Source organism: Lissotriton vulgaris, chromosome 3_2 (genome assembly GCF_964263255.1).
Source record: "Lissotriton vulgaris chromosome 3_2, aLisVul1.2, whole genome shotgun sequence".
NCBI lineage: Eukaryota > Metazoa > Chordata > Amphibia > Caudata > Salamandridae > Lissotriton > Lissotriton vulgaris.
In genome coordinates this window covers 247,807,029-247,832,959 of record NC_141690.1, presented here as the reverse complement: position 1 = coordinate 247,832,959, position 25,931 = coordinate 247,807,029, and the positions used below count along the sequence as shown (strand labels likewise).

General features: G+C 47.8%; 1 protein-coding gene across 1 annotated transcript in view; it reads right to left on the bottom strand.

Annotated features, from left to right (window-relative positions):
• Positions 1-25,931, bottom strand: part of ATRN (attractin) — a 960,574-nt gene that overhangs the window by 556,170 nt on the left and 378,473 nt on the right. The window contains exons 16-17 of the mRNA XM_086964304.1: positions 23,995-24,214; positions 18,377-18,562 (exon numbers count right to left, since the gene is read on the bottom strand). Of these exons, the coding sequence (XP_086820430.1) occupies positions 18,377-18,562; positions 23,995-24,214 (406 nt within the window). The remainder of the gene's footprint in view (positions 1-18,376; positions 18,563-23,994; positions 24,215-25,931) is intronic.

Sequence of the window (25,931 nt, the reverse complement as noted above, 5' to 3'; positions counted from 1 at the left end):
AATTCTTTGTGAACATTGTTTTTGCTAATCACATATGCCAGTGGGCATACTTTACCAGCAGAATCCACCAAAATCCAAGATAGAGGGTGAAACCTCGAAATCATAGCATGAATACCCTGGACTCGCTGCTAGGGGAAGACTGGAACCCTAAAATACGCAGATGGGCGGCAAACCACCAACATCACTTTGTTGAACACCCAAGAGGTGCTAGTCGGACTAAAGGGAAGCACAATCAACTGAAAGGGCTTGTGACCAGCAGGTAACATCTGTGGTGCGGCAGGCCAGGGGCGTGGAAAAACACATCCTGCAGGTCCAGTGCTACGATCCAGGGACCATGGCAGATAGGATCTGAGACAAAGTGAGCATTTTAAATGTCTCCTTTTTCGGTAAGAAGTTAAAGGGGCACAGATCAAGTATAGGATAGAGGCCTCCATCGGATTATTAAGTAGAAGGAAGAGCAATCATTACCTAACAGCACCCTCTCGATGGCTCCTTTGAAAAAAGATCCTGCACATCCTGATGCAGCAGAAAGAGATCGTTCTGAGAACGGTGGCATGGAGGCAGGCTTTCTGTGAATGGAAGGGCGTATTCCCACTTAACTATTTGGAGTACCCTCTTGTCCGAAATTATGGATTGTGCATGTGGTGGCTGATCCTGCCGCCAACCGGTTGCCTGTTATTTGGGGAAGGTATGTTAAAGGAGATTGGAGGCTGTGGCCTATGGGGATGGCGGAGTGAGCAGACCACTGGCTATGGGTCCAGTGGTGCTTGAGTGAGCTGCGTACGCAGCCATGAAAGAACTAGGTAGCCTGCTGGCCGTGGTGGGAATGGGGCAATGGCATAGCCGATAGCCCCTTCTGTGGGCACGTAAGGAGAGGAAGGCAGAATGAGGTTGTTGTGGGGCCATGGTGAGCCTACTGCCCTTGAGGCACCTGAGCAAAACAGGCAAGTGCCAACAAAGGGCATGCCCATAAGGGATGTTTGGACATCCCCTAAGAAGCCGGTTGAACTCAGCCAGGCATGACAGTGAAGAGCCACAAACAAAGCAACAGCTCTACCCAGCAAGCCAGGCATGTCCAGTCTGCAGCGGATCGTGAATTTAGCTGCATCCCTGCCAATGGCAAAAGCTTGGGTTAGGATGGCTTGGGCGTAAGACCATGGGCACCACTTGTGCAACAGAGTCCCACACTGTGCGAGTATACTGGCAGAGACAGTGCAAGGAGGGTGGAAGAAAAAATGCCATAACCAGATGTAAGGAAATAGTTCTTTTTGCATGGTTACCCCCTAGTCGTGAATAATGCTGTTAGTGTTTTGACTCAAAGTGCCCCAAGTCCTACTAATCAGACCTCAGTACCAGTGCCCTGATCTGAAAGTGCATTTCGAATTGGCTATACCCATTTTGAAATGGCTAACTTACCTATAATTCTCGATCAAAGGGTACCCAGGACATGTAGGTTAGAGGGCTACTGAAGGGCATGCAGCATTGACTGGGGGGCCTCCAGGGTGGCAAAAATGAAACAAGCCCCCAGTCAGCCATTGCAGATTGGTAGAGCAGTCGTGCAGTAGGTAGGCCTACCGAGCCTGAAAAGCATGATGCAACATACCGCACAGGCAGGATTATGTACTCTACATGCCCTAACAGTAAAACAAGCGAAGCACTATTTTTACAGTGGAAAGACTTGGTCGCCCAGTTGGCGAGTACAGGGTTACTCGCTGACCCCTCAGCTGTGTTAACTCCTGAACCATGTGACCAAAGTGGGTATTCCAAGGTATCAAACAGCTTGTTACATTAAGCCTGACTTGTATCGCACGTCTAAATTAATGTAACTATTTGCACTGTGGGGCTTTAGCAAAGCGGACACTTTGTTGCCTTCACAACTCCTGTGTCTTTCTAGGCACACATGGAGCCTGCTCCACATAATAAGTCTCTCCAGCAGGGAAGAAAGCTGTTACCTCTCAGGAAGGAAGACAATGAGGGATTAAAGACAAGGGAGGTGTCCCCTCCCTACTGCAGAAAGCCACTTGGGTGTTCACCCCAAGAGGCATGCTTCGGAGGTGAAACCACCTTTGAAGAACAGATGTTTAACACCAGGGGGGAGGGCTGCCCCATTTTTAAGGTATACAAGCTGGCACATGAGGCAGAGAAGGATAACCAGTTGCCAAACCAGTTTCCACAGGGACGTTTAGCCCAGAGGTAGCCACACCCTGGGGATGGTCTAGTGAGGTCTGACCATCAAGAGAGGGGCCTCGCCAATTTGGGATTGGGCAGAATGGTGCATAATGAGATAGCCAAATGCCACACGACATACAAAGTGGTCACAAGGTGGGAATGAAACTGGTAGCCCATTGCTACCAACTGCATACTGCCTGAAGGGCATTTTCCGAGCATAAAGGGGGCACCCTTGGCACTCAAACCTCAGATCTTGGCCAACTTGGATTAAAGACCGAAGAAGGACTATCCTGCTGCACCAAGGGACCAGCAAAGTGGCTGAACAGATGAGGACTGCAACTGCTGCACCTGCTGCATAGGAAAGGAATATGCCTGCCATGTCATGCTCAGGGAGAATCTGTCTCCAGATCCCAGTGTAGCCAAGAGAAATCCAAGGGCCTGCAGACTGGCCTCCTGTTTGCAGCACAGGGACACAACAACTGAAGAAGCCTGCTGGGGCAAAATGGTAGCCCAAAGTCTTCAAGCCACTATGACAGCTGCTGCGCACACCAAGGACCAAGACTGGACGCACAGTGTTGCACCAAAGTTTATTGACCTATGAAGTGCTGTCACAGTTGAAGGAACCCTCGGAAGGGGAGTTATCAACCCAGGAAAGATTGCCCTGTGACTGCAACAACGGGCGGCTGGTAGTCCGCTGGCAACTGGTCTTCGGCCAGACCAGGGAGGACTTCCTGGAACGTCCACCCTGCAGCCAGGAAGGACTCCCTCATCCTTTTTGTGGACCGAGGAATCCCTGTAGGAAGACACCCTTCGACCGCATCGCATCCACAACATCCCTAGAGCATGTTCTGCATCCTTCATCCCTTCGGAATCCATTAAAAAAAAGTACCCAGAACTGCTGAAGAATAGCTGTTCCAGAGGGCCTTCCTGGTCCCCCTGACTAGCTCTGTCTGAGGTGGTCATCCGAAGTACTTCTAACAAACCACACTGACACTTACACAAGTTTTTTTCGAAAAACTTTTGAAGTGTCCAATTTGTTGACTTTGTCAAGGCTTGTTTGCGGTTGAGCGAAATTGCTCTGTTTAATTATGGCTTGCAAATATCCATAACTCCAGAACCTTCCACTGGATTATTTTCCCTCTAGTGTCTAAATTCTTATAATAGCAGTCTATTTTTAAATTAGTATTGCATTTTTTGTGTCGGAATGATTCTTTCTTCAATTGTTTTGGTGCTGTTTAAATGCTTTAACACTTGTTACTCTTTGGAAGCCTTTCTGCTTAGTGCCACAGCTACCCAGGATGGAGTGTAGGGTTTGTCATGCAAAACCCAAAGGTCTGAAAGGAGTTGGTGAGTGTATTACAAGCAGGTTTACAAAACCACACTATATAATACACCCCATGTCCTCACTCACACCAATAAGGTCCAACCTCGGGGGGCGTGGCTAAGCAGCATGGCAGACAGGACGTGAGCTCCTTCGGATCCCGACAGGCCAGCGCTGCAATCCTATAATTGATCCTTTAGTAAGGTGCTCGGATCAGGTTTGCGGGGCTCTGGGGGCCTCTGCAACCGAGAGGTACATCCTGATCCAGGACTGCCGGGCCGGATTAACGCGAGGCCGGGACTGCGGCCTATATCAACGTGGGCAGTAGTGCAACTTGATCCTGATGCCCGTCGCAGCCTGCCTTGAGTGAGGCGTTGCTGCAGGAAAGGCGTCCGATACCATCGGGGGCCTCCCGCGAAGAGCCGGACTCCTGCGGCGCGTCCGGACCCTGCGGGTGCAGGACTGGTGAGGAGGAGTGCGGCGAGATCCTCGTGGGTCGACGTGGGAGTTGGACCCGCCTGCGATGACATTCGGACCGGCCCTGGAGGTGTGCTCTGGACTGCGGGGACGGGAGGAGTGCCCTGGGCGGTGGTGGGCCGGACCGGTGGCCGGCAGCTGCCGGCTGTGAAGCTAGGGCTTGGCGGCTGGAGTACCGGACCTACGCGAGGCTGGGGATGTGGCCTACCTTGCAGTGAAGAGGCCTGTAGCTGGAGCCTGCTGCAGGCGGCGCTGGGCGCGTGGTGGCTGGGGGGCTGTGCCCTAGTCTTGATCCTGGCACCTGCCTGTAGGCAAAGGAGGAGGACATCTGGGAGAGCTCTGGGAACTGGCACCGGACTATTTGCGGAGGGGGCGGAAGTTTAGACCCCAGCTTGATCCTTGGTGTTGAGCCTCTGCGTCGTGTCTGTACTCCACGGAGCCGTTGGGACCTGGCAGCTCGGGCTCCGTGACCTGAAACTGGGGGTCCTCTCCTGCATCCACCGGGAACTCTCCGGAGAAAGCAGCGGTGAGTGAGGAGTGGTGGCGCTTGAGGCTGCGACTCCGTAGGGCCAGAGGAACAACATCGAGCTCTTCACATTTCTCCGGGCCATGGGGGGTGGCCGCCTAGCAACACCTCTGACGCTCGAGGGCCCGATGCGATCCCTTCAAGCTACTATGATGGGTAAAGACAGGCTGCCACACGCCTCTCAACCCAACACTATCACGCAATTCCCACACAGAGACTCCCTTCGCAGCGGATCACGAGTCAGTCGGGACAGAGCGATGCGGCTGGCGAGCCCTCCTAGGCAGAACTTTTGCAGGCGATACAGGGGTTCCGTTTCGTCCTGGATAAGTAAATTGAAACAGTCTCCATAGCCGTGAACTTGCTGCGGGTGGATCTGCGGAAAGTGGCGGATAAAGTCTCTACCGCGGAGGGGAATATCGTCCAGCTGCAGGGGGAGGTGGCGTCCCTGAGGAAGACTGTCTCGCAGCTCACCGCATGACGGGGGCGCTGGAGCGCAGGGCAGAAGATGCGGAAGGGAGGGCACGCCGCAGTAACATCAGGGTCCTTGGCATTCCAGAACGCTAGAAGATGGACAATGCGGAGCGCTTTAATGGAACACTGGATCCGTACAACACTCTGCCCCACGGGCTTGTCTGAGGTCTTTGTAATTGAGCGGACCCATAGGGCGCTGGTCCCGCCGCCAAGGCCGGGCGCTCCACCACGAGCCCTCATTGCTATGGTCCTGAACTACCGGGATAGGGACTGTATCCCGAGAGAGGCTAGGGAAACAGCGAACCTCACCTTTGAAAACGCCACGGTTTCTATCTATCGGGACTATACACACCAAGTGGGGGGCACTGCTACTAGTGGGGCGGGGGGTTTGAGAGTGGAGTATATATATCACATGATGGTTTGAGCCCCTATATTTGATGTTGGAACAGCTGGTTGTCGGGAGCTGGGTGGGAAGTTCTCTTCTTTATCTGTTCGGCGGTTCAGACCGGTTGGGCGTATCGGGTGGCTGTGCACGTCCTGGCACCAGCATGGGAAGGGAATATCTGCAGGTTTTGTTGTTGAAAGTATATTGCTCGTGGGAGGGGGGTGGTTGATGTTTTTGGAGGGGTTTTTGGAGGGAGAATGTTGCAGGCATCGTATGTATTACATTTCGGGCACAGGACCGGGGTGGTTACAGAGGTAGAGAACTATGGCTTGTTCGGACACGTCATCAGGCATGGGATATACGTTTTTGAGTTGTAACGTGAGGGGGCTGGGTACATGCACCAAAAGATATAGGGTCCTGTCCTCCCTTCGCAGGCACAAGGTATCAATTGCGTGCCTCCAGGAAACTCACCTTACAGATAATGGGGCCCAAAAATTAGGGAGAAAGTGGCGGGGTCAGGTGTTCCACTCTTTGTTTTCTACATATGCCAGGGGGGTCCTAGTATGGGTGGCCCCTGGGGTCCGGTTTGCTGTCCAATATTTTGAAGCGGACATTCACGTGAGGTACCTGCTCCTTCGAGCGAAACTGGATGGTAGGGAAATCCCCATACTAAACTCTTGTGCACCCTTCAGGAGGTTCTGATCCTAGACTTGGAGGCACCGGTGCTTTGGTTTGGGGATTTTAACTGTGTCCTAGATCCCACTCTAGATAGGTTCCCACACCGAGCAGGCACTAAACCACGAATGACAGCGAAGCTTAGGGAGGTCATGGGGAATATAGGAGCTCAATGTTTGGCATCAGAGAAACCCGGCTCAGAAGGTGTATACCTGTTTTTCTTCCACTCACAATACATATAGTCGCTTGGACAGGGTTCTGGTGGCAAACAGAGTCAAACATGTCACTTGGGGTTACCCATTGGGTGCGTTTATCTGATCACTCTCCGGTGGCATGTGTGGTGAATTGGGGGGCTTTGGTCTCCCACTCCCGGACCTGGAGGTTGCCGACGGACGACCTTCAGGACCAGGTGGGGAAACAACATATAGAAACCGCTCTTAACGACTAAGCGGACCTGAACTGGGGGGAGGGGATCTCACTTTGGCAACAAGATGGGACGCCTTAAAGGCGGTGGTGAGAGGGGCGTGCATGGGCCTCACCTACGGGGTTCGGAGACCGCTCCACCGGGAATTACGAGATGCGGAGGGTAGCCTCCTAAGCCTGCAAACCTCAGAAGCTCCTGATGCTCTACCGCAAGCAGAGGAACGGGATGCTCTGTCTGGCATTCATGATATCCTAGAACGGCTTGACAGAAATACCCTCGCCCAATATAGACAGCGCCTTCACAGGGAGGGCGATAAATCAGGTCGCCTTTTGGCTGGTATCCTTCGCCAGGAGCAGGCCCCAGAGAGAATTGTGGCCTTGCGGGGGCCTACAGGAGGCGTGGTCCACTCAGAAGTGGGCATCCTATGAGTTCTCCAGTCTCACCTACAGCAGGTGTATGCCGCGGACCCTGCCATCTCCGAGGCCTCCTATCTCCCTTACCTTCAAGGGTTGACCATACAGTCGATTCCCAAGCAGCACAGGAGGAATTAGAGGCCGCCCTGACGCTGGGTGAGGTGCGTTCTGCATTGCTGCGCCTGCCACAGGTTAAGTCCCCGGGGAGCGTCAGGTTCCCTCCTGAATTTTATCAGGCTTTCGAGGGTACACTTTCCCGCCTCCTCCTGCAGGTATTCCTCGAGGCGTTTGAGAGCGATGGGAACGTGAGGGGTTCCATTATCTTGGAATACAGGTGGCCCGACGGATTCACAATTGCTGACCCGTAATATGGATCGGATACTCACTACCTTGCAGCAGTCTGTGTCCTTTTGGAATTCTTTGCCACTTTCTCGGATGGTAATGCTTCCCAGAACGCTATATGTCCTCCAGAACTCACTGTGTCCTCTTCCCCCACGAGTTTTCCACACTTTTAACACGTTGCTCACGTCCCTGCTCTGAGCGGTCCGGCGTAGTAGGGTAGCACTCCACACTGTTGTCCGTAGCTACGAGGAGGGAGGTCTGGAAGGGCCATGCTTCGACATATTACTATGCGGCACAGCTACAGCCTGCGGCCCGGTGGTTCGCGGACACGGATACTTGGGGTTGCGCCTCCTTGCGGGTAGGGCGGATATCCAGAGGCTACAGTCCCGCTGATGCAGGGGAGTGGAGTGGACGAGAATCTTTCTTATGTAGTGCGGCATGCGGCGGGCATCTGACAGCGGTTTATTGAGAGGGTCTTACGGAGGGCGCCGTTCCATAGGGAGCACCGGTCTGGATACTGGCCCCTTTCGTTGCCATGGAGGAACACATGTCTTTCCACTCTTGGCGGGAGGGTGGATGCGGGGCTATAGCTGATCTCTACCCCAACAAGTCCTTCCTAACTCATGAACAGGCGGAGGAGGCCTTCGGCCTTGGGAGAGGACAATACCTGCACTATCAGGGTCTTCAGGATGTAGTGAAGGTTACCTGTCTTCAATGCCCGGACGCAACACCAATGACCTACACCTTGGACATACTCCTTTCTTGCGGTAAGGGACGTAAACTGATCTGTCTACTGTATAAGGCTATGAAACAGGACCCCACCCCTGCGGTGCCGCCGTCCTGGTTGTCGTGGGAGGCGGATCTCGGTACTGCTCTAGAACAGGGCCAGCGAAAGCGTATAGGTTCCCTTACGCGCAAGGTATCATGTAATGCACGGTTCAAATTGATACACTTTAACTTTCTACATGGCACCTACCCGACTCCAGTTTCACTGAAACGTATATTTAGGGACAGGGGAGACAGCTGCCCCAGATGTAGCGCGGAGATAGCGGGTTTCTTACACTTTGCCTGGGACTGTCCTCCGGTCAGGAGTTTCTGGGTGGGGGTGGTGGATTGTATAGTCACCACTACAAGCCTTCAGATAGCAATGAACCCCCTGCATTGTTTGCAGGCCCAAGAAAAGTTAGTTCTCCTATAAACTTTTACAATTGATGTTGGTGCTTGCCAGGCGCAGGGTGGCGATCACTTGGATGGGATAGAGGGCTCAAGAGGTGCCCATTTGGCTTAGGGATGTTAGAGAGTGGTCCCTGGCCGAGGAAACCCACATGCAACTTACTGAGAGAGACAAGAAACTACAGGAGACTTAGTCGCCTGGCGCGTCATGTGTGCCTCGGGACTGGCAGAGAGGGTGCGGTCCTCCCAGAGCGAGTCTGGCAGTGCGAGTGGCGAGGTGTGTGCACCAATTGGGTCGGGGTCTGAGGGTGAGGGAGCGGATGACCCCTAGAGTTATATACCACCTATAGTTGTGACATGCTTGGCTGCTTCCTCATGATGTTTTTTATTTGTCTGCTATTCGATCAACTCCTTATGTGTCTGAACCTTTCTGGATACTGCCAATGTTCCTAAGTGCCAATAATGAGGTTGTGGAATTGTATGCATACATTGTAGTGATGCCAATTGGATGTTCTTGTAAAGGTTACGTAAACTGAAAAATAAAGTTTAAGAAAAATAAATTATGTCCAACCTCTTAGATTTCCTGTCCCCGAGCACAGCACCGCAAATATGGAGTCTTAAGAGAAAAGAAAAACCAGATCATATTCTTTCAATATTGTAAGTTCATTCAATCAGTTCCTTGTATTTTATTTTCTCTTCACAAATGTGAGGTTTCCATCATATAGTCAATCTTCATACAATATTCATAGGAATTGTACAAAATGTAGCCAGAAAAACAAAGCCGACACGTGTTTTGTCAAGGGAAACAATCACCCAATGACTTCTTCAGGGCATGAGAAACTCCTCATGAATTCATACACCACATTCCAGGTATGACCTGTCTATGGTCCAGTACTGTAAAAGACTAGGTAACACCGTATTCTCTTCAAACGGTCAAGTCTCCATCCATCATAAATAGGTTCAATATTTCCATATAGTTCATGAATCCGTTGCGATTCAAAAAGAAATTGTATAGGAATTTCTGGGAGTACTCCAGTCGTCATCTACAGAGCTTCTAAAGTTGTGGCAAATTCTTTTTTCTTGTATTCTGTGTGTTTACACAGAGGAATTTTGCGGACGTAAGTGGACGTTTATCCCTTGTTCCCTGGAGCAATTTACTTTAGGATTCACTGTTAAAGTTAACTTTGCGCAAGGTTAACCCAGCCACGTTTTGTGTTCCACTCTTAGATTTCCTATCAAGTGGAGTGATCGGGAATGCACAAGGGTTAACCTTGGACATCGAGCCCTGCATGATCACGCTCTCAGGGGGTCTGGTGCTGAGTGAGGAAAGCTGGGTCCCCAAGAGAGGGGTGGTGGTGGTGGTGGTGGTGGTGGCGGCGGGCAATCATCTTGTGCACAGGAGTGCCTGTGCAGGACTGGCCCAGGCTCTGAGCAGTATATCAGTGAGGGGTTCATTGAAGGGGAGGAGAGATTTCGTGTGGTATACCCTGGGTTGAAGCACCTCCTTCAAGTTATCGGTCTTTACCTCTAACAGTGCAGCGTAAAGTCCAGGACCTCAGCCGCCCTCCACACCATCATGAAAAGGGAAGCCCCTTCCTTCATAGCCACACTAGGAGGAGAGACCAGGCCAGGGTCTGGCAAGGTGTCCAGACCACTGTCATCAGTCAGGTCCCCATACCAGTTATCCTCTGCCTATTGTTTCTCAAGGTGTTCAGGGTAACTACAAAGACCCTCATATCAACCGCAAGCATATTCTTCAAAGGGTCAGTCAGAAAACAGTGGCACTGTCTCTGATGCAGATGGTCTTGGTCTAGTCGGCACCAGAGCCGACGCTGGTTCGACTCCGTAGCAGAGCCAGGAATAACAATGGGGTCAGCACCGCCAAAGGGCAACAACGGCACTGGCAAAGGCGCCTCTGGACTAGACTCCGCTAAAGGTTGTGGATTCATGACTGGACTCAGCCAGAGTCCAAAAATGGATCCAAAGGGTCCCCATTGGTGCAGAGGGTGAACCCATCAGCGAAAATCCAGTTGGTGCACCTTCAGAACTCATGGGGCCCGAAGGTGCTCCAGAGGGGTTGGCTCGCCCAAAGAGGAGGTTCATAACCTCATAGAATTTCTTCAATTGGGTAGGGGCCATTCTGCGAAGTGTGGTAGCTGGGCCTTGACGTGTGGCGTCATTTCAGCACCCCGTCCGATGCCTGGGAAAGGCGAAGAGCTCAAACTTCTTGGCCTTCTTTGATCTTATTGGATCTACCTGATGAAGATTTTGACCTCGACGACTACCAACGGGTACGATTCCGAGAGGGGGCCCTGGAACTTCCACGAGAGTGGACCTGAAATAGTTTGAGGTAATCTGGTGCAAAGTGATCAGGATCTTCAACGCAAACTGTCCGTCTGCCATGGGGTTAATCGCAAGGCAGTCAGGGCAGACCTTTGAGTCACGGCCTGCCTCCAGTCACCACAAGCAAACCCGTGGGGAGTAGTATGTCACAGCTATTTGCCTGTCACAGGCTTCACAGTGTTTAAAACTCACTGATTTGTGAAGCGACATACCCCTAAGGCACACTGGGAGCAACTTGCTAAAAAAAAAAATAAAAAAAAGTTTTGATGAAATAAAAAGCACAGTTAAAAAATTTCAGAGGTAGCTCTTCCTGGATCCGCACTGATGGCGCAGAAAGACAAGAACTGATGTCAGAGCACTGGGTGGTGCTTAAATAGGCACAGCACAAGTTACATCTGGCACAGATGACTCCAGCACAGAGCTGACCAGTGCCACATACCCTCATGCAGAAGTACTGCTCAAGATTTTCCAGACCCAGTAGGATGACTGAGGAATATTTTAAAGATGAAAAATCTGCAGTTTGCAGTCTGTATTAGCTTATAAAAATTATATTAATTTTAATGTATGTAACACATTTCTTCCTGTGTTTGATAAATGCTTGTTTCTCTATTTGTGTACTGTTTTGTCGTTCAAATCATCATAACCTCTTAGGCTAGAGGCCCAGGCATCCAGTAATAACTCAGTGGTGGTCTCCAGATTCCAATATTGTTTCCCCGGGCAACCCTGGATTCCAATAATGATTAAGTGCGGGTTTTAAAAAGAGGCCAAAAAGTTAAAAAGCACTTGTCTACAGGTAGTAACACAGAGTAATAACAAAACAAAAAGAAAGTGCACCATGAAACAGTTATATGTAAAGTAGTCAAACAATTCAGATCGATATCCAAGCATATGTTCAACATTCGTCTTTTATTCAGACATGTTCATTGTAAAAAAATGGTATACACAGCAGAGAAACAGCCAACGTGTTTCATCCTAAACATTGCACTTCTTCAAGGCAAGCTAGAGTATAAGGTGTTTCATAATGGTCCAATAAAACTGCCAATTCAAGAACACCTCCAATCCAAAAGGGAGCACTATGCGCTATCTCAGTATTTCATGGTCACCATGTTCCTAATGCCAAATGCACTCAAGGAGCGTCACATATATCGTGATCCAATAAATTCCGAGTGGACCTGTTGTATAAAGTGTAGACAAAGCTGGATAATTCAGGATGAGTCCACTCCTAGGTACTATAAACTAGGTGAGCGAAGGGTAGATAGATCTAATTGGCGGGCACCAGAATCCATGCCGAAAAAAGTGTCTGTGCCTCCCAGGAGCCTTCTGCTTGTTGCAAAGCGATTTCATCTGATTTGAACTTGCTTCTTCGTAGATGGACTTTATATAAGTATTGATTTGCTAACATGATGTCTCCTACAAGTTCCAATTTTACTGGCTATTTGGGGGGAAAAGGTTTTGGGGGAAAAAGTCAATGTGCATGGCAAATCTATGATTCTTTTGGATACTGCACCCCCTACAGCAAAGTGTTGTTGGAATGTTTGAAGGAGATGGCTTATTTTGTAATGCATTGTTAATTGAGATTGTAATAAAAATATTACAATTAAAACAAAAATTGTGTCTGTCTTTTAAGGTCACTTAATATGAAGTTGCTTAACTCATTTTCACAGTTTTAAGGAATTAAACCTTCAAGACATTAACTGTGAAATATTCAGATATCAGCATGGCATTTAAAGAAACTGCAAACTCCTCGCCTTATTTTAAATAATGTAAGGTTACTAATTTGTAGTCCTAAACCTGCATCATAGGAATCTTCATTTAATTCATAAATATTAGAATAATTCTCCACTGCATTTATAGATCCCAGAGAAATTCATGCACTTCAAAGGTGCCTTCCCGGTCAACTAAAATGTTTGGTAATTTACATGTGTGTGTCTAAATTCTTTTTGATGGTTTCTGTTGTCCTGCCCTAACCTCATGTTTTTAGTTTTACACATAAGGGTTGGAGAAATTAATTTACTCTGTACCCCTTTGTTTCTTTCCACTTACGATTGGAGAACTGTTGTATCATGTATTACCCAGGTCCTTCGGGCTAATCTTGGGTCACCCCATTGTTTTGTAATAGTTACCCTGTCACAGACAGTGTAGATCACCCCTATGTCTGCCACCCCTTTCGTCCTCTTAGTCAGCCAGGCACCAGCCCTACTGGGAGGGAGAGTATCTTAAAACTGGTTTAGAGTGACCACCGGGGTGAGGCTGTGAGCATTCTCTGTGCCATTACAGTGTCACAGCCAGTTTGACAGGTCTGCTGGGTTTACATATAATATTTTGGCACACGTCAAATGAGGAAAAACAGAATGGCATAACAGTTTGTGTGTATCCACTGTCTGGTTGCTAAAAAGCTCAGCTTTGAAGTTAACAGACTTCTGTCTGAGTTTGTTGTTTGTTGTTTTTATAGCCTAAAACTGGATTTTAGTGTTATATATGGGAGGACACCAGGATTACAATGGTACATTCCCCCAACACACTCCTACACTTTAAAACCCAAGTTCAGTGGAGCTAAAACTTTGGCCATCTTGAAAATGGACTAAGAGGGTAGTGTGAACACCGGCACCATTACCGCCATTGGTTAGGGTGTCTGCAGGAGTCATTCCACCTACAGACTCATGCCAGGCACAAATGTGGCACCTCAAGGCTCCCAGGTCTTAAAACTCCTGGACCTGTGAAAGATCAGAAGAGGGCTGAACCTGTTATCTACAACCTGAGAAGAGCCCAGGAGGGCTTAACCTGTTCGCTCTCTTATATCCAGGATAAAGAAAAGGAAGAAAGAACGAATTAAGTATGCTGTCTGCTGTCTGACCTTCACAATATTCATTGACACCAGTGAAGTTTTGATGGAGCAACGCAACAGCACATTTTAATTCTAGAGTACTAATCATGCGGGCGGGATATATGGTGGGCCACTCAATTCCATCTCAAACCTCTTTAGTGTTTAAGGGAGATGTAAAGGCACCTGCAATGGAAATTGAAAAGGAAAGATTAGCCTTATATGGTGAGCAGGAAAAGGAGCTATTTCCAATGAGAATACAGGATGGGGAGGAAAGGCCGGACATGAAACACTTTCGTCATGGAATTGCCCTAAGTCTCTTTGTTGAAGATGGCGATGCTTACTTTGCTGAGATTCTCAATGTCAATTTAGAAAAAACTGTGTTGCATCTGTAGCTTCTTGCCCATCTGAGAACCGCAGTGCTTTCCCGGTTCGCGGTCCTCGGAAGATGCTGTACAAATACCACAGCTGCGGGTTGGGAGAGTCTCTCACTTGAGCCTTGTAGGAAGGGGGAGGCTCTAGTTGGCGCAGTGTAACACTAGCGACAAGCAGGGACTCTCTCTTCCTCGTCAGGGCTGAGGGTTACCTTCCAGACAACCTCTGCTTACCCTCTAGGTAGTGTGGCTTAAGCAGTCGTAGGCTAATCTTTGGGGCACATAGGGTTAAACACTTGCAACAGTACACCTTTACAACCAACCCACCACACAACGAGACCAGACTGTATTCTTGAAAAAAATATATATCTTTATATAGATTTTAAGCAGGCTTATGAATACAGTCAATAACTTTATGAAGACGGTTGCAGGTTACTTAATTCGGGTTACCACAGTTCTTATGGAAGTTATCTTGAGGCCCGTAGGCCGGGGTTACTCAATGTTCTTGTGGAGCCGGCGGCTTCCAAGGGATCTGTCCCACGTCGCGTTGCCTTCCCGGGGTCGCTGATCGTTGCGGCTCTTCGGCCGAGCAGGTCACTGGTCGTCCGGGGCAGCGGTGTTCTGTGGCGGCAGGGTCCTTTCCTCGTCGTCCGCTCCGACCCTGGAGGCGGCGGCTGTGCGGTGGTGACAAGTGGCAGTACGGTCCCCAAGTGCAGGACGTACCCAGCCAAATGTCGGTGCAGCTGTGGGCTCACAGCTGGGCTGTCGGGCAGGCTTACCGACCTTGCGGATTCTCGTAGGGCAATTGTCCGTCTTTGCAGGTGAGTGAGGGCTCGCTATGCCTTCACCTCGATAGCTCGGACCGGACAGGTCCTCCTTTGCTTTGCTCTCGGGCTCCCGGTGCAGTTGCGGTCACGGTGTTCGGGCCAGCGGCGGCTGGTCCTCACTTTGCTTTCGCTGTTGCTTTGGGCCCCGGTCACGGTGGTCGGGAGGATGTTGATGCCTTAGAGGAGATTCCTCCGTCAGTGCTGCGGCGATGGTCAGCACCCGCAGTCGCTTTCCAAGGGGGTAGCGTCCACTGGTCCTGGGACGCTGGTCAGGGGGCAAGTTCAGTTGCAAGCCCTTGGAGATCTCTTTGCAGAGTTTGGCACAAGTAGCACAGCAGTCTTTTCGTAGTCTTATTGTCTTCCTCTCCTTCAGCAGCAAGGCACCAGACACAGGCAAGAGTCAGCACCCTTCCTTGTCTCTCACGGTCCTTCTCGTAGGGCAGAGTCTTTCTGTGGCCCAAACCGGATCTAATTTTCAAGGAGCAGGGCTCCGTCTTTTATAGGCCAATTCTTTTGTTCTCGCAGGCCAGGGGGGCCTTTGCATAGCCACTCTCAGTTCTGGAGTACCCCCGCGGGTGTACTCCGGCTTCTGCTTTTAGTGTGAGGGGCAGGCGCATCAGACGCCCCACAGGAGGTGGAGCCAGCATTGTCCGGACGGGAGTGGCCAGAGTACCTTGTTGATGGGGGCTTCGCCCTTCCTGGGCCAGGTGCCGGCAGAGTCATCCGCCGCTCCCCAGGAGGGTGGAGCCAGCATTGTGGAGGTCGAGCACAGTGACAGCTCGAGTCAAGAGGCACTCCTACCTCCCACTAAGGTGTAATCTGCGCATTCACCACCCGTCATCCCTCCAGCCCTGTCACTCACACATCCCAGACAGTCAGATACACACCAGCAGAGGCGGCTGAAATGGTTAAGCAAGCAAATGCTAACTTTCTAAAAGTAGCATTTGCAAACCCAGGATACTGAAATAAACTTGACTACAAGAAATATCTCATTATCCCGAGTTCAGGCATACTAAACATGACTCACTACCATGCTCCTTGAGCCTGCGGGGATTATAGGGTGTAATAACCCTCGCAGCTCAGCCTGGCCTAATGGAGCAGGTAGCCTTCAGTAGTGAAATACGGTCTTCGTTGTAAGTCACTACTAGGACATGCCACGCACATCAGGGCTTGTCCTACCTTGCACCTACAACGCACCCTGCCCGCAGGCCTACCATAGGGGTGACTAATATGTGGTCAAGGGAAGGGTCGGTGCTGGCAAGTGGGGACACTTGCCCAGCTAGCGTGATAGTACGAGACCACACGCGGGTTCTGCGGTCGCAGTTCCCAGACACATCTTTACGGCTGCTTCGGTGGGTGGCGCAACCAGCGCTGCAGGCCCACCAGCAGTATTGGCATCTACAAGCCCTGGCACTCCCTCGTGCGCTTTACTAGGGACTAACAGTAAATCCAATGCACCAATCATGGATACCAATCGTATGTACAGTTTACAGTAGGGAGCACTTGCACTGCGGCACGGATCAGCCGTGGCGCAGTGCCCTGAGTATCGGAAAACCAGCAAAACATCGGAGGCACATCAGCAAAAAGTGGAAGGGAGACTCACGCCAAGGTGCCAGGTCTAACAAGCCTGTTTTGTCTTGTGCTCATTTTTGCTGCTCCTGCTCTCCTAAATGCCACTCACCTGCTAGCAGGTTTGCAGCTGCCTTTTTAGGAGGCTCTGCAGCTTTTCTAGACTTTCCCAATTCATTAATTTTCATGTCACATTGTGTTTGTTGTCATTCCCTTTTTCTACTCTTTTATTATCTAAAGATCTTTTTCCTCCGGAGAAGTTGGCAGCTTCTCGAGGGAACTTGCCTCCAACATATTACAGCAGATTGTGACATTTTGTTCACCCACACATCTGAAGCAGACGACCCAAACTGGATTATGGTTAAGCATCCAGATCTGAAAATATTGATAGGTGTGGGAATGCAGGGCTTGGTGAGTGGATTTTCTACATCAAGTGAACAGAATCGAACTGTCTTAAGTGAGTCTTAATGTCAAAAACCTGGAATGCCTCCTGTTATGTCAATGCCATTGGTGTTGAGCCAGCCTTCGAATAAACATGTTTGGGACGATGCCCAGGAACGTGACGGCGTTACCTGAGACGTCCATCTTGAATGGCAGGGAGTGGTGTTGGTTCTCATCTTTCCCTCTCAATCTCCTGTCCTTGGATTCAGTAGGAGTCTTGCAGGACGTGGCTGCTTTTCAGATGTTTTTAAATAGGATTGCTCCATTCTTTTCTTTTTCTCTCTTCTTCAACTTTTATGTCCAGTAGTGTAAAAAAGAACTAAGAGGTAACTGTCAAAGCACGCATCAGGGGTGGAGGAAGCTACAGTAACTTTAAAACAAGAACTCTTTTTCACAGGCCTAAGAGGCTGCACTTTTTTGTTTTTTTACACATACTAAACATTTTGCACCTCACACTCTGCAATACAGTCTGGACATTTGTTGCCTAGAATATGTCAGTCTACACTTAAGAAATAATCAGTCCTTAGATATACTTCAAACGGGCGCTGCTTATCCTATGAGCATGAGGACAGTTGCAGCTTATGATGATTTTATACAGACATAAATAATAAAAAAAAGAGTGTTTCAAGGCCCATGCATACTGCTGGAATTATTCTAACATGTATTACTTCACCTAAAATCGTACATGCGCAACTCATTTTTGAAGGATCCGTGTATTGTTGTCAGACTTCAAGTAACACACAAGGTAACAGAAAAGGACTGAGCATGAATCCTTAACAGAGCTGTTGCCATATACACACAGAATATATGTAATTATGCATTTACCTTTAAATAGGAAGTTCAAGCAATGTTGTCCTTTACATAGTTACACCTAATATTTCAGTGCATTGATAGTCCTCGGAAAGAAGGAAGTTGTAGCTAGTGCTGCTGGCATTATGTTTTGCAATTCACACACAGATTTTTGAAGCAAGCCCTTATAATTCAATGAGCTACATTATCACCATTATGTTAATCAAATCTTAACTTAACAATTAGCAGCTAGCGATGATCATTAAGAAAAAAAGAGAAGTCTCTATATAGCAAACAAGCCAATCGAGAAAAACAAGATTTTATTTTGTATATAACTTAATCATAATTAAGTCTCTATCCCCATTTTCGAATCTGAGACTATGGAATGGAACTGGAAGTTTATGTCCTTCCAATAGCTTATCCTTGGTACAAAAATGCATTCTGACAAAAATAATGCAATGTCACAAGGTTGTATGGCATGTGCAGGTCTGTGCCTTAAAATTTTCTGGCTAAGTTGTTATTAATTAATTTGGTGGGTGTCAGTGGAAAATGTCTGAAATAGTAACAGCTGCACAAATGCCAAAAGCATACCATTTAAAAAAACAAATGGGACTGGGCCTGTTTGGACAGTAACAGTCTACAGCAGACTCCAAATGAGTCCAGAAACATCTGGAAAAAGTCAAAGTACTCACTTAAGTTTTCAGCAAAGTGTTATCGGCCTTATCACAAAAATCTATATTTAGTTTCTGTGCCCATGTAAATAAGCTAAACTTATGACACTGTAAAAACAGATAACCTTTACTACTTAAAGATGAACTGCTACAATATATACTCACGTGGACAGTTGCTCAAGGTGTACCACTCCATACACTGTCCAAAAGGGAAGGATGCCACATACGCATTTGAGTCAACACACTGTTTCATATTACTGCACCACATACACTCTGAACTGCCGCTTGTACACTCTCCACAAGCCGTCCTTGAGGCACAAGGGGTTCGGCACTGCTTAGCACTGTGATTTGCTGCAAAGAGTAAAATCAAACATTTAGCATTAACTTGTCAGCCAATGGCAAATATGTAAATCTAAATAACATCGATACATTTTACTTTTTCAGTTCATAAAGTAAAACCCACTGAACAATTAATTTCAGACTCACTGGGGTAACCACTCTAAATATGTAGCAAAAGGTAGCACATAAAATGCTTGGAAAAAATACCAGCCCTTTCTTATGACCTTTAAAGAATGGTTATTTAACAGCACAAGGCAGAGCTATCTGATAATGTTATGTCCCTTAATTGGCCCTTTGGATTTAAAAGTGACTCAGTTCAGTTCAGTATCTTTACTCGGTTGCTTTTCCAACCATAAAAGAATACAAGAGATAAAACACATTAAAAACAGAACATGGAATAGAGGTTGCAACATCTGTGCCTCTCCATCCGAAGAGACATGGGTTAGATATATCAGATGTGTGACGTGGCATTGGGAAGGGGGGTAGGAGGGGGAGAGAGGTTGGATGTTCATTACCGGATTGTAACTTTTCGATATTAGATCGGCAGGGATGCAAGATTGTAATGTATGCATGCTTGTAACGTTCTTATAAATAAAAAGACTTTGAAAAACAAGACATGAAGGCCATAAAAACGAGATTAAACAGTGCTAAAATGAAACCCTCCTAGTCTTTCCATGTGTTTCTTAGTACCATGATAGCTCTTAAAAAGCAGGTTATGTTAAACATTGTAAATTCATCAGGTAACAACTCGAGATATAAAAGTGCAGGGCATACCTGGTAAAAAACCCTTTCCCTTAAACAATGATAAAATAAAAAATCTTCTGGGGTCATCATAAAATTTGCAGAACATCACAAACTTTAAAGTGCCCTGCTGAGACACTGTGTTGCAGCCGCAGGACACCATAGATTCCTGGTTAAAACAGCCCGTGGAAGAAGCTTGCAGTAGGTGTAAGAGATTAAGCCTGAACCTGGTGAGCAGACATCAATCTCTACTGAGACCAAGAACAGAGGCTGAAACATCAGGCTGATAGCCCAAATGTCCGCGACTCTGATCTGGAATGATGTCCCCAGAATGCACCGTATTCAGAATGGCTCAAATGAAAGAGCCTCTGAGAAGGAGTGCAGTGTGACTTTAGCATGTGGATTGTGAACCCCAGCAACGTCAGGAAATTTGCAGTCATCCGGAGAAGGTCAGCGACTGACTCATTAGTCAAGACGTCAGGGTAGGGGTAGACTGGTACACCCCATCTTCAAAGGTATGTACAACTGCCACCATCGTGGCTACCCAGGGGGCACTGGAGAGGCAAAAAGGGAGTACGACAAACTGAAAATTCTCATGGCACACCTTGTGCCTGTGGGCCTACAAAACGGGTCCATGGAAATAGGTGTCTCGCTTGTCCAGCACTATAATCCTGTCTCCCGGATCCAGTGTTCGTTCTCAGGGCCTCAGTGAACATGTGTCCTTAGCATTAAGAAATTGAGAAGATCTATAAAAGGACAGAGGCCTCCGCCCTTTTGCAGCAGACAAAACGGGAGGAACATCCAGTTCCGATTTCTGAGACCAGGATTCTATGGCTCCTTTCACCAAAACACCCCATGATTCCAACAGCAAAATCTACAAGTCTCTCTTCAAAAGCTACTCTGCAGTAGGTGGAAGAGGCAGTGTGTCAAAAGAATGACCGGGCTTAGCCCCATAAAACTGCATGACCCACCTGACGTATGTTTTGGCTGATTCGGCCAGCCACGGGGACTGCTGACATTGCACGTTCTCAGCAGTGGCGAACAGTTCCAACTAAGGCTCTCCCAACTGCTGAAAGAGACCTTGCACCACCTCTGGATGGAGAGGCCTTTCGCTATCCCATAGGCACCTTCGGCTGAGTTCACCTAATCTGGCTTCAGTGAACCGGCCAGATGTTGAACCACCAGAGAAATGCCCTAGCATTCCAGACAGGTACAGAGGAGAAGGGCCTCTTGACAAAGGGTCCACAACCCCACCCCACTTTGTTTGTAGTAGTACCACATTGCAGTGGTGTTGTCCATGAACACTAGCCTGCCCCTGATGGAGGGGAGAAAGGCTTTCAACGCTGGTCGGATCGCGCAGAAATGCAAAAGGTTGATGTGGAGTCTGGATTCTGCCTGAGCCCAGAGTCCCCTGATCTCCACCTCTCCCAGATGGCCGCCCCAGCTCAGGAGAGACACATCTGGCACTACTGTGAGATCTGCCTGGGGAAGGGAGAGGGGTCTGCCTCTGACCCAATCACAGTTTGTTTGCCTCCACTGCAGATCGATCGCAGAGCCCTCTGACATCTGGACCAGGTAGGAGAGATTCCCCTGATGCTGTGCCCACTGGAACTTCAGGTGCTACCACAGAGCACACGTATGCCATCTGGCATGTGTCACCAGCAGGTTGCAGGCATTATAGCCTGAATATTCTAGACTTGTCGCTTGAGAAGATAAACACGAAACTGCACTGTGTCCAGATCAGCTCTGATGAAAGGGATCGTCTGAGAGGGGGTCAGGTGTGACTTCGACATGTTTATATTGAAACCCAGCGACTGCAGGAGGTTTTCCGCAGTCTGGAGGTGGGAGACGATGGCCGGAGAAGAGCCCACCTTCAACAGCCAGTCGTCGAGATAGGGAAAGACTGGCACCCCTTATCTCTGCAGATGAGCTGTAACCACTGCTATCACCTTGGCAAACACCCGAAGAGCACTCGTAAGCCCAAAAGGAAGCACTGTGAACTGAAAATGATTGTGGCCTACCATAAACAGCAGATCGCGCCAATGGACAAGCAGTATGTGTATGTGAAAATAGACATCCTGCAACTTCAACGCTACCATCCAGTCTCCAGGGCTGACGAGACCTAATCCAATGTGAGCATTTTGAATTTCTCCTTCTTGAGGAAGAGATCGAGGGTTCGGAAATCAAGGAGAGGACACAGGCACTTGTCTTTCTTGGGAACCAGAAAGTAGCAGGAATAGCAACCAGATCCTACTTCTGGCAAAGGAAGCGAGTCTATGGACCGTTTGAAATAGCTTAGGAGAGTACAGCCTGGGCCTCTTCTGGAACTTATGGCAGCACTCCCGCAACCTTATTTCACAGTGTGGGAATAATGGCCCAAAAAGCATGCAGTGTTCAAGGACTGCAATGCCAGGCTGGTGGATGAAAACATCTGCTTGCCAAATGAGTCCAGCCTCTTGGATTCCCCATCTGAGGAGCATTAGGGAAAGCCCCCTGGGAGGTGGGGGGTTGTACCACCAAATTCGAAAGGGTAGGGTGTTGGGTGAGAAAGTTTGGGTCCCAGGTGTAGGGCGATTGTAGAGGACAAGCGTCCTCTTTACCAGAGCCCCTGAGTTGGGTTTGGACCAGGTACCCAAAAAGACGTCAGTGAAGGAATCATTGAATGGATGGAAGTAAGAGTTCTGAAGCGTAGACTCCCGGTTACAGCACCTCAGTCAAGAGATTAGTCTTGACTGCCACTGTGGGCAACTGAAGGTCCAGGACCTCAGCCGCCCTACGCACCACCATTGCGTATGATGCTCCCTCCTCCGTAGCCTCATTAGGGGCAGAAAGCAGACCAGCATCTGGAGTACAGTCTAGGCTGCTGGCTTCACCCAGGTCCTCACACTAGTTCACACTTTGTTCATCATAGGGCATATATCCTAAAGGGTACATCGACCCCTCCCAGTCTTCCCCAAGACCTAACCAATAAAAAGAAGGCTCAGGAGAAGCCCCTCTGGCTCTGTGTAGGGGACAGGGATGACTATGGGGATGGCACAGCTAGAGGGGGTCCGGAGCATCAGCATCGGGCCTGCACCGGAGAAGGTCGAAATGGATTGACCGGCGCCAGTCCAACTCCAAGAATAGATCTGTGGGACCCCGCTGGGCCTGGAGCCACCACTGTGGTACCAGAGAGGCCATTTCCGATATTGCGGGGCCCAAAGGAGCGTCTTTTGGGTCAGACCACCCAAAAATTAGGTGCACAGCCCCATAAAATAATTTTGGCTAAGCGGAGGTCGCTTCAGCCTTGGGGAATTCCGGATGGTGTGGAGTCGGCTGAGTTGCAGGTTCCGAAGAACGGGGCCTAGCATGCCGTGGCTTCTCATCTTGTCACCCGAGGGACAAGGAGAAGTCAAATAACGATTTGACTTCTTACTCTTCTTCGTATGCCTCCTACGTGAATGTCCTGATGACTTCAAGCGGGATAAAGATAACTTCTGACTCAATGAATGATCCCAGGACCTTCGCCCCTGACCAGGATCTTGACCGCCGCAGACATGCATAATTCGGAGCCATGGCCGGCAATCAGAGAACTTTATGGTGTTGTGGTTGCGCTCCAGGAATCATAGCCTGACGAGGTGCGAGTGTCGCCAACATCAGCCGGTGACAGGCACTGCAGGCTTAAAACCTAACATGCGCAAGGATATTCGACACTAGGAGGCATCCTCAGAAGAAGAAGTCGACAAAACGTCCAAAAAAGGCCTGTCAAAAAGACATGACATCAAGAAGTCACCGCTATTGCACCCAGTTTTTACTGTGTGATGGCCGTCTGGAACGTATGCACAAAGTGTGCAGTCACCCTAGCTCATACGTGCACTGGAGTCAGGCTGCAGAGATCAAAGTCTGTGGTTTTGTGTAAAACTGCCATGCAATGTTAAATGATGTGTCACAAATTGCTGATGTAAATGATCATCATAACCATGGCAAAGCACTGTATACTATGCATATGTAAATCCTTGTTAGCAATGGCTGCAAGAAAGGACAACTGCTAGACGTGAGATATATACACACAATATATATTTCTACTAACACATATATATGAATATATCTACAAGCACATACACACACACACTAATATTTAATATATATGTATTCACGCCAATCAAGCGCAGTACATCGCTTAGGCTGGACGCACACCATACAGGAATTAATGACACTCAAAAGAATTTATTTCATCTCCAATCATCCAAACAACCAACAAACAGGCTCAACGCATTTCAACAGGGATGCCGTGACCACAACTAACTCCACTCCAAAATCAAAAAGTGACTAACTAAAGTTTAAAGCAATTGACTTTGGTCTGGGTACTACAGATTTAAACCGTTTTACTTCATTTATTAATGTCTATTACATGTTTTAGAAAATCAACATGTATTTTCAGAGGTTTAGCCAAGTCACCACTTAGTTCAATGTAAAAAAATCTAGAGGCTGAGTCTTGGAGAAAAGCTGTAGTATTTTCTGTAGGAAATTCTAGCACCAACAAACTCTTGAACGTATGATCACTTTAAAAGTTCCATTAAACCTAAAATAGGACTAGACATTTGCAATTATTTGCCACTCAGCAATAGCGATTATTTTTAAAGTTTGTTTTCTGCAAACATGAAAACATTATTAAAACTATAAAAAAAATGTGACCCATGAGGCCACCCTAAAGAAATACTTACCAGGTCTCTCACAGATGCTACCATTTATTTGCTGGATGCAAACAGCTGCTTTCAGTCCCATTGTTGCAGGCTCAGCCAAGTACCCACAAAATCCGGCATCACTAGGTTCACCTGGCAGCCACTGGAGCGAGGTATTTGTAAATGGTGACATATCTTCCCAACACCAATAAGACACGTTAATCTTTCTTAATCCAACCCAAGGAGTCAAAATTGTTTTAGGCTATAAACCAAAAAGAAAAAATTGCATCATTATAAAATCAAAATTGAAATATCAAACACTGGAAGTTGAAATGAGGTAAACCAGGAACATGCCTTTATTACGTATACCATGAAAAAGTCAAACAGTCATCAATAAATCGAAAATTTTAACTTGAAATTAACGCTTTTTAAAATATAACATCCACCAGCTTGATGTTTCACTTGAGAAACATTACAACCTTTATTATAGTGCACTATTTATTATTGGTTTAGACATTAATCAACTTGCGTAGCCAGCAGAGACCGAACACAAGACTATTCAAAGTAGGGGTGGGTGTAACTCACGTAATTTGCTGTAGCATAATTATGTGACCCACAGCAAAATTAAGCAATATTATATGGCATTTCACAAGGAGCATAACCCAGAATTTAGCACTATTTTTCAAAATGGAACACAGGATGCACTTTGTGCTAAGCAAGTAGCGTTGCATGTAACAGAACACTAACAGCAGCAGCCAGCAATCGCTCGCACTCACTAAGTTTGTTGTTCCTGTGCTCATGTGGTAGGATTTTTGCGGCCAATTACTCATAATTCCGGAAATGGGAATGATCTCATAATTTTCAGTTTTTTTTATCAAAAGAGCAAGCATAATTACCGAAATTACTCTGGTGTAGTTCAAATTTCGGCCATATATAATTCAAAGTTGGATCCCAGGCATGCAGGAATATGACAGAATATCGCCAAATCACTGAGCCACAGAAACAGCCACGAACAACGTAGTGGAGAGTCACCTGACTACCATAGCATAAGCAGTGTATCCGAGTCACTAAAAGTCGTCATAACTTAGGAACAACCAGTAACAAGCAACAGAAAAAGAGACAACCAAAGAAAAAATATTCTCTAGATTTCCAGGACTTATGTAAAATAAATATATGCAAAAAGGTTCAGTGAAAATTCTTACCATAGGCTGCCTGATTCTGCCTTTCTTTCTTTCTTTCTCATTTGTTGTGGAATCGAATCCCTCCCCTACCACAGCGTTTTTGGTCATGACCTGAAACGTCAACGACCTGCTGACCGTATCAAGAGGACAACCGCTCTTCGCTACAACAAGCGGGGCACACCTGCTGTGCTCAAGTTTCAAAAGACATTTACTGGTCTCAAGACGTCCTCCCTTGCACGTTATAGTTACGGCAAGGTCTTCAACGCAAGATTCATTCAAGGCTCTAGAAGGTGGTCATACTCTATGCAGGAATTTTCCTTTTCTGGTTTTGGCGACTATATCCGATTTCTTTGGAAGATATGTTGGAATAGAAGGCCTGTTTTAAGAGAAGCTTTGAAACGTTCTAAGAGTTGACACAAAACCTCCCATGCCCAAACCTCTCCTGGCTGCAATCAAAATGGTTATATTGAACCTCCCAAAAGGCATCACTATTACAGGAGGAGACTTTAAAGCCTCTCTTAACCCAAGTATAGATTCAACAGGTGTTCCCATCTCTGGCCGGATGAAGGGATCCAAATTGTTAACGAACTAGATGGCCTCACTGGGGCGGTGTGATGCCTGAAAAGTTTGGCACTCGCAAGCTAGAGAATACAAACATACTTTGGAAGCGCATAAATTGCTGTGCCATATTGATCTACTTCTTGCCTAGGACATCCCCCACACGATGACAGCGGGAATCCTCTCAAGACATTATGTGGTAAATTTAAATTACCTATACTTAATTTATGCGGTAAAGTT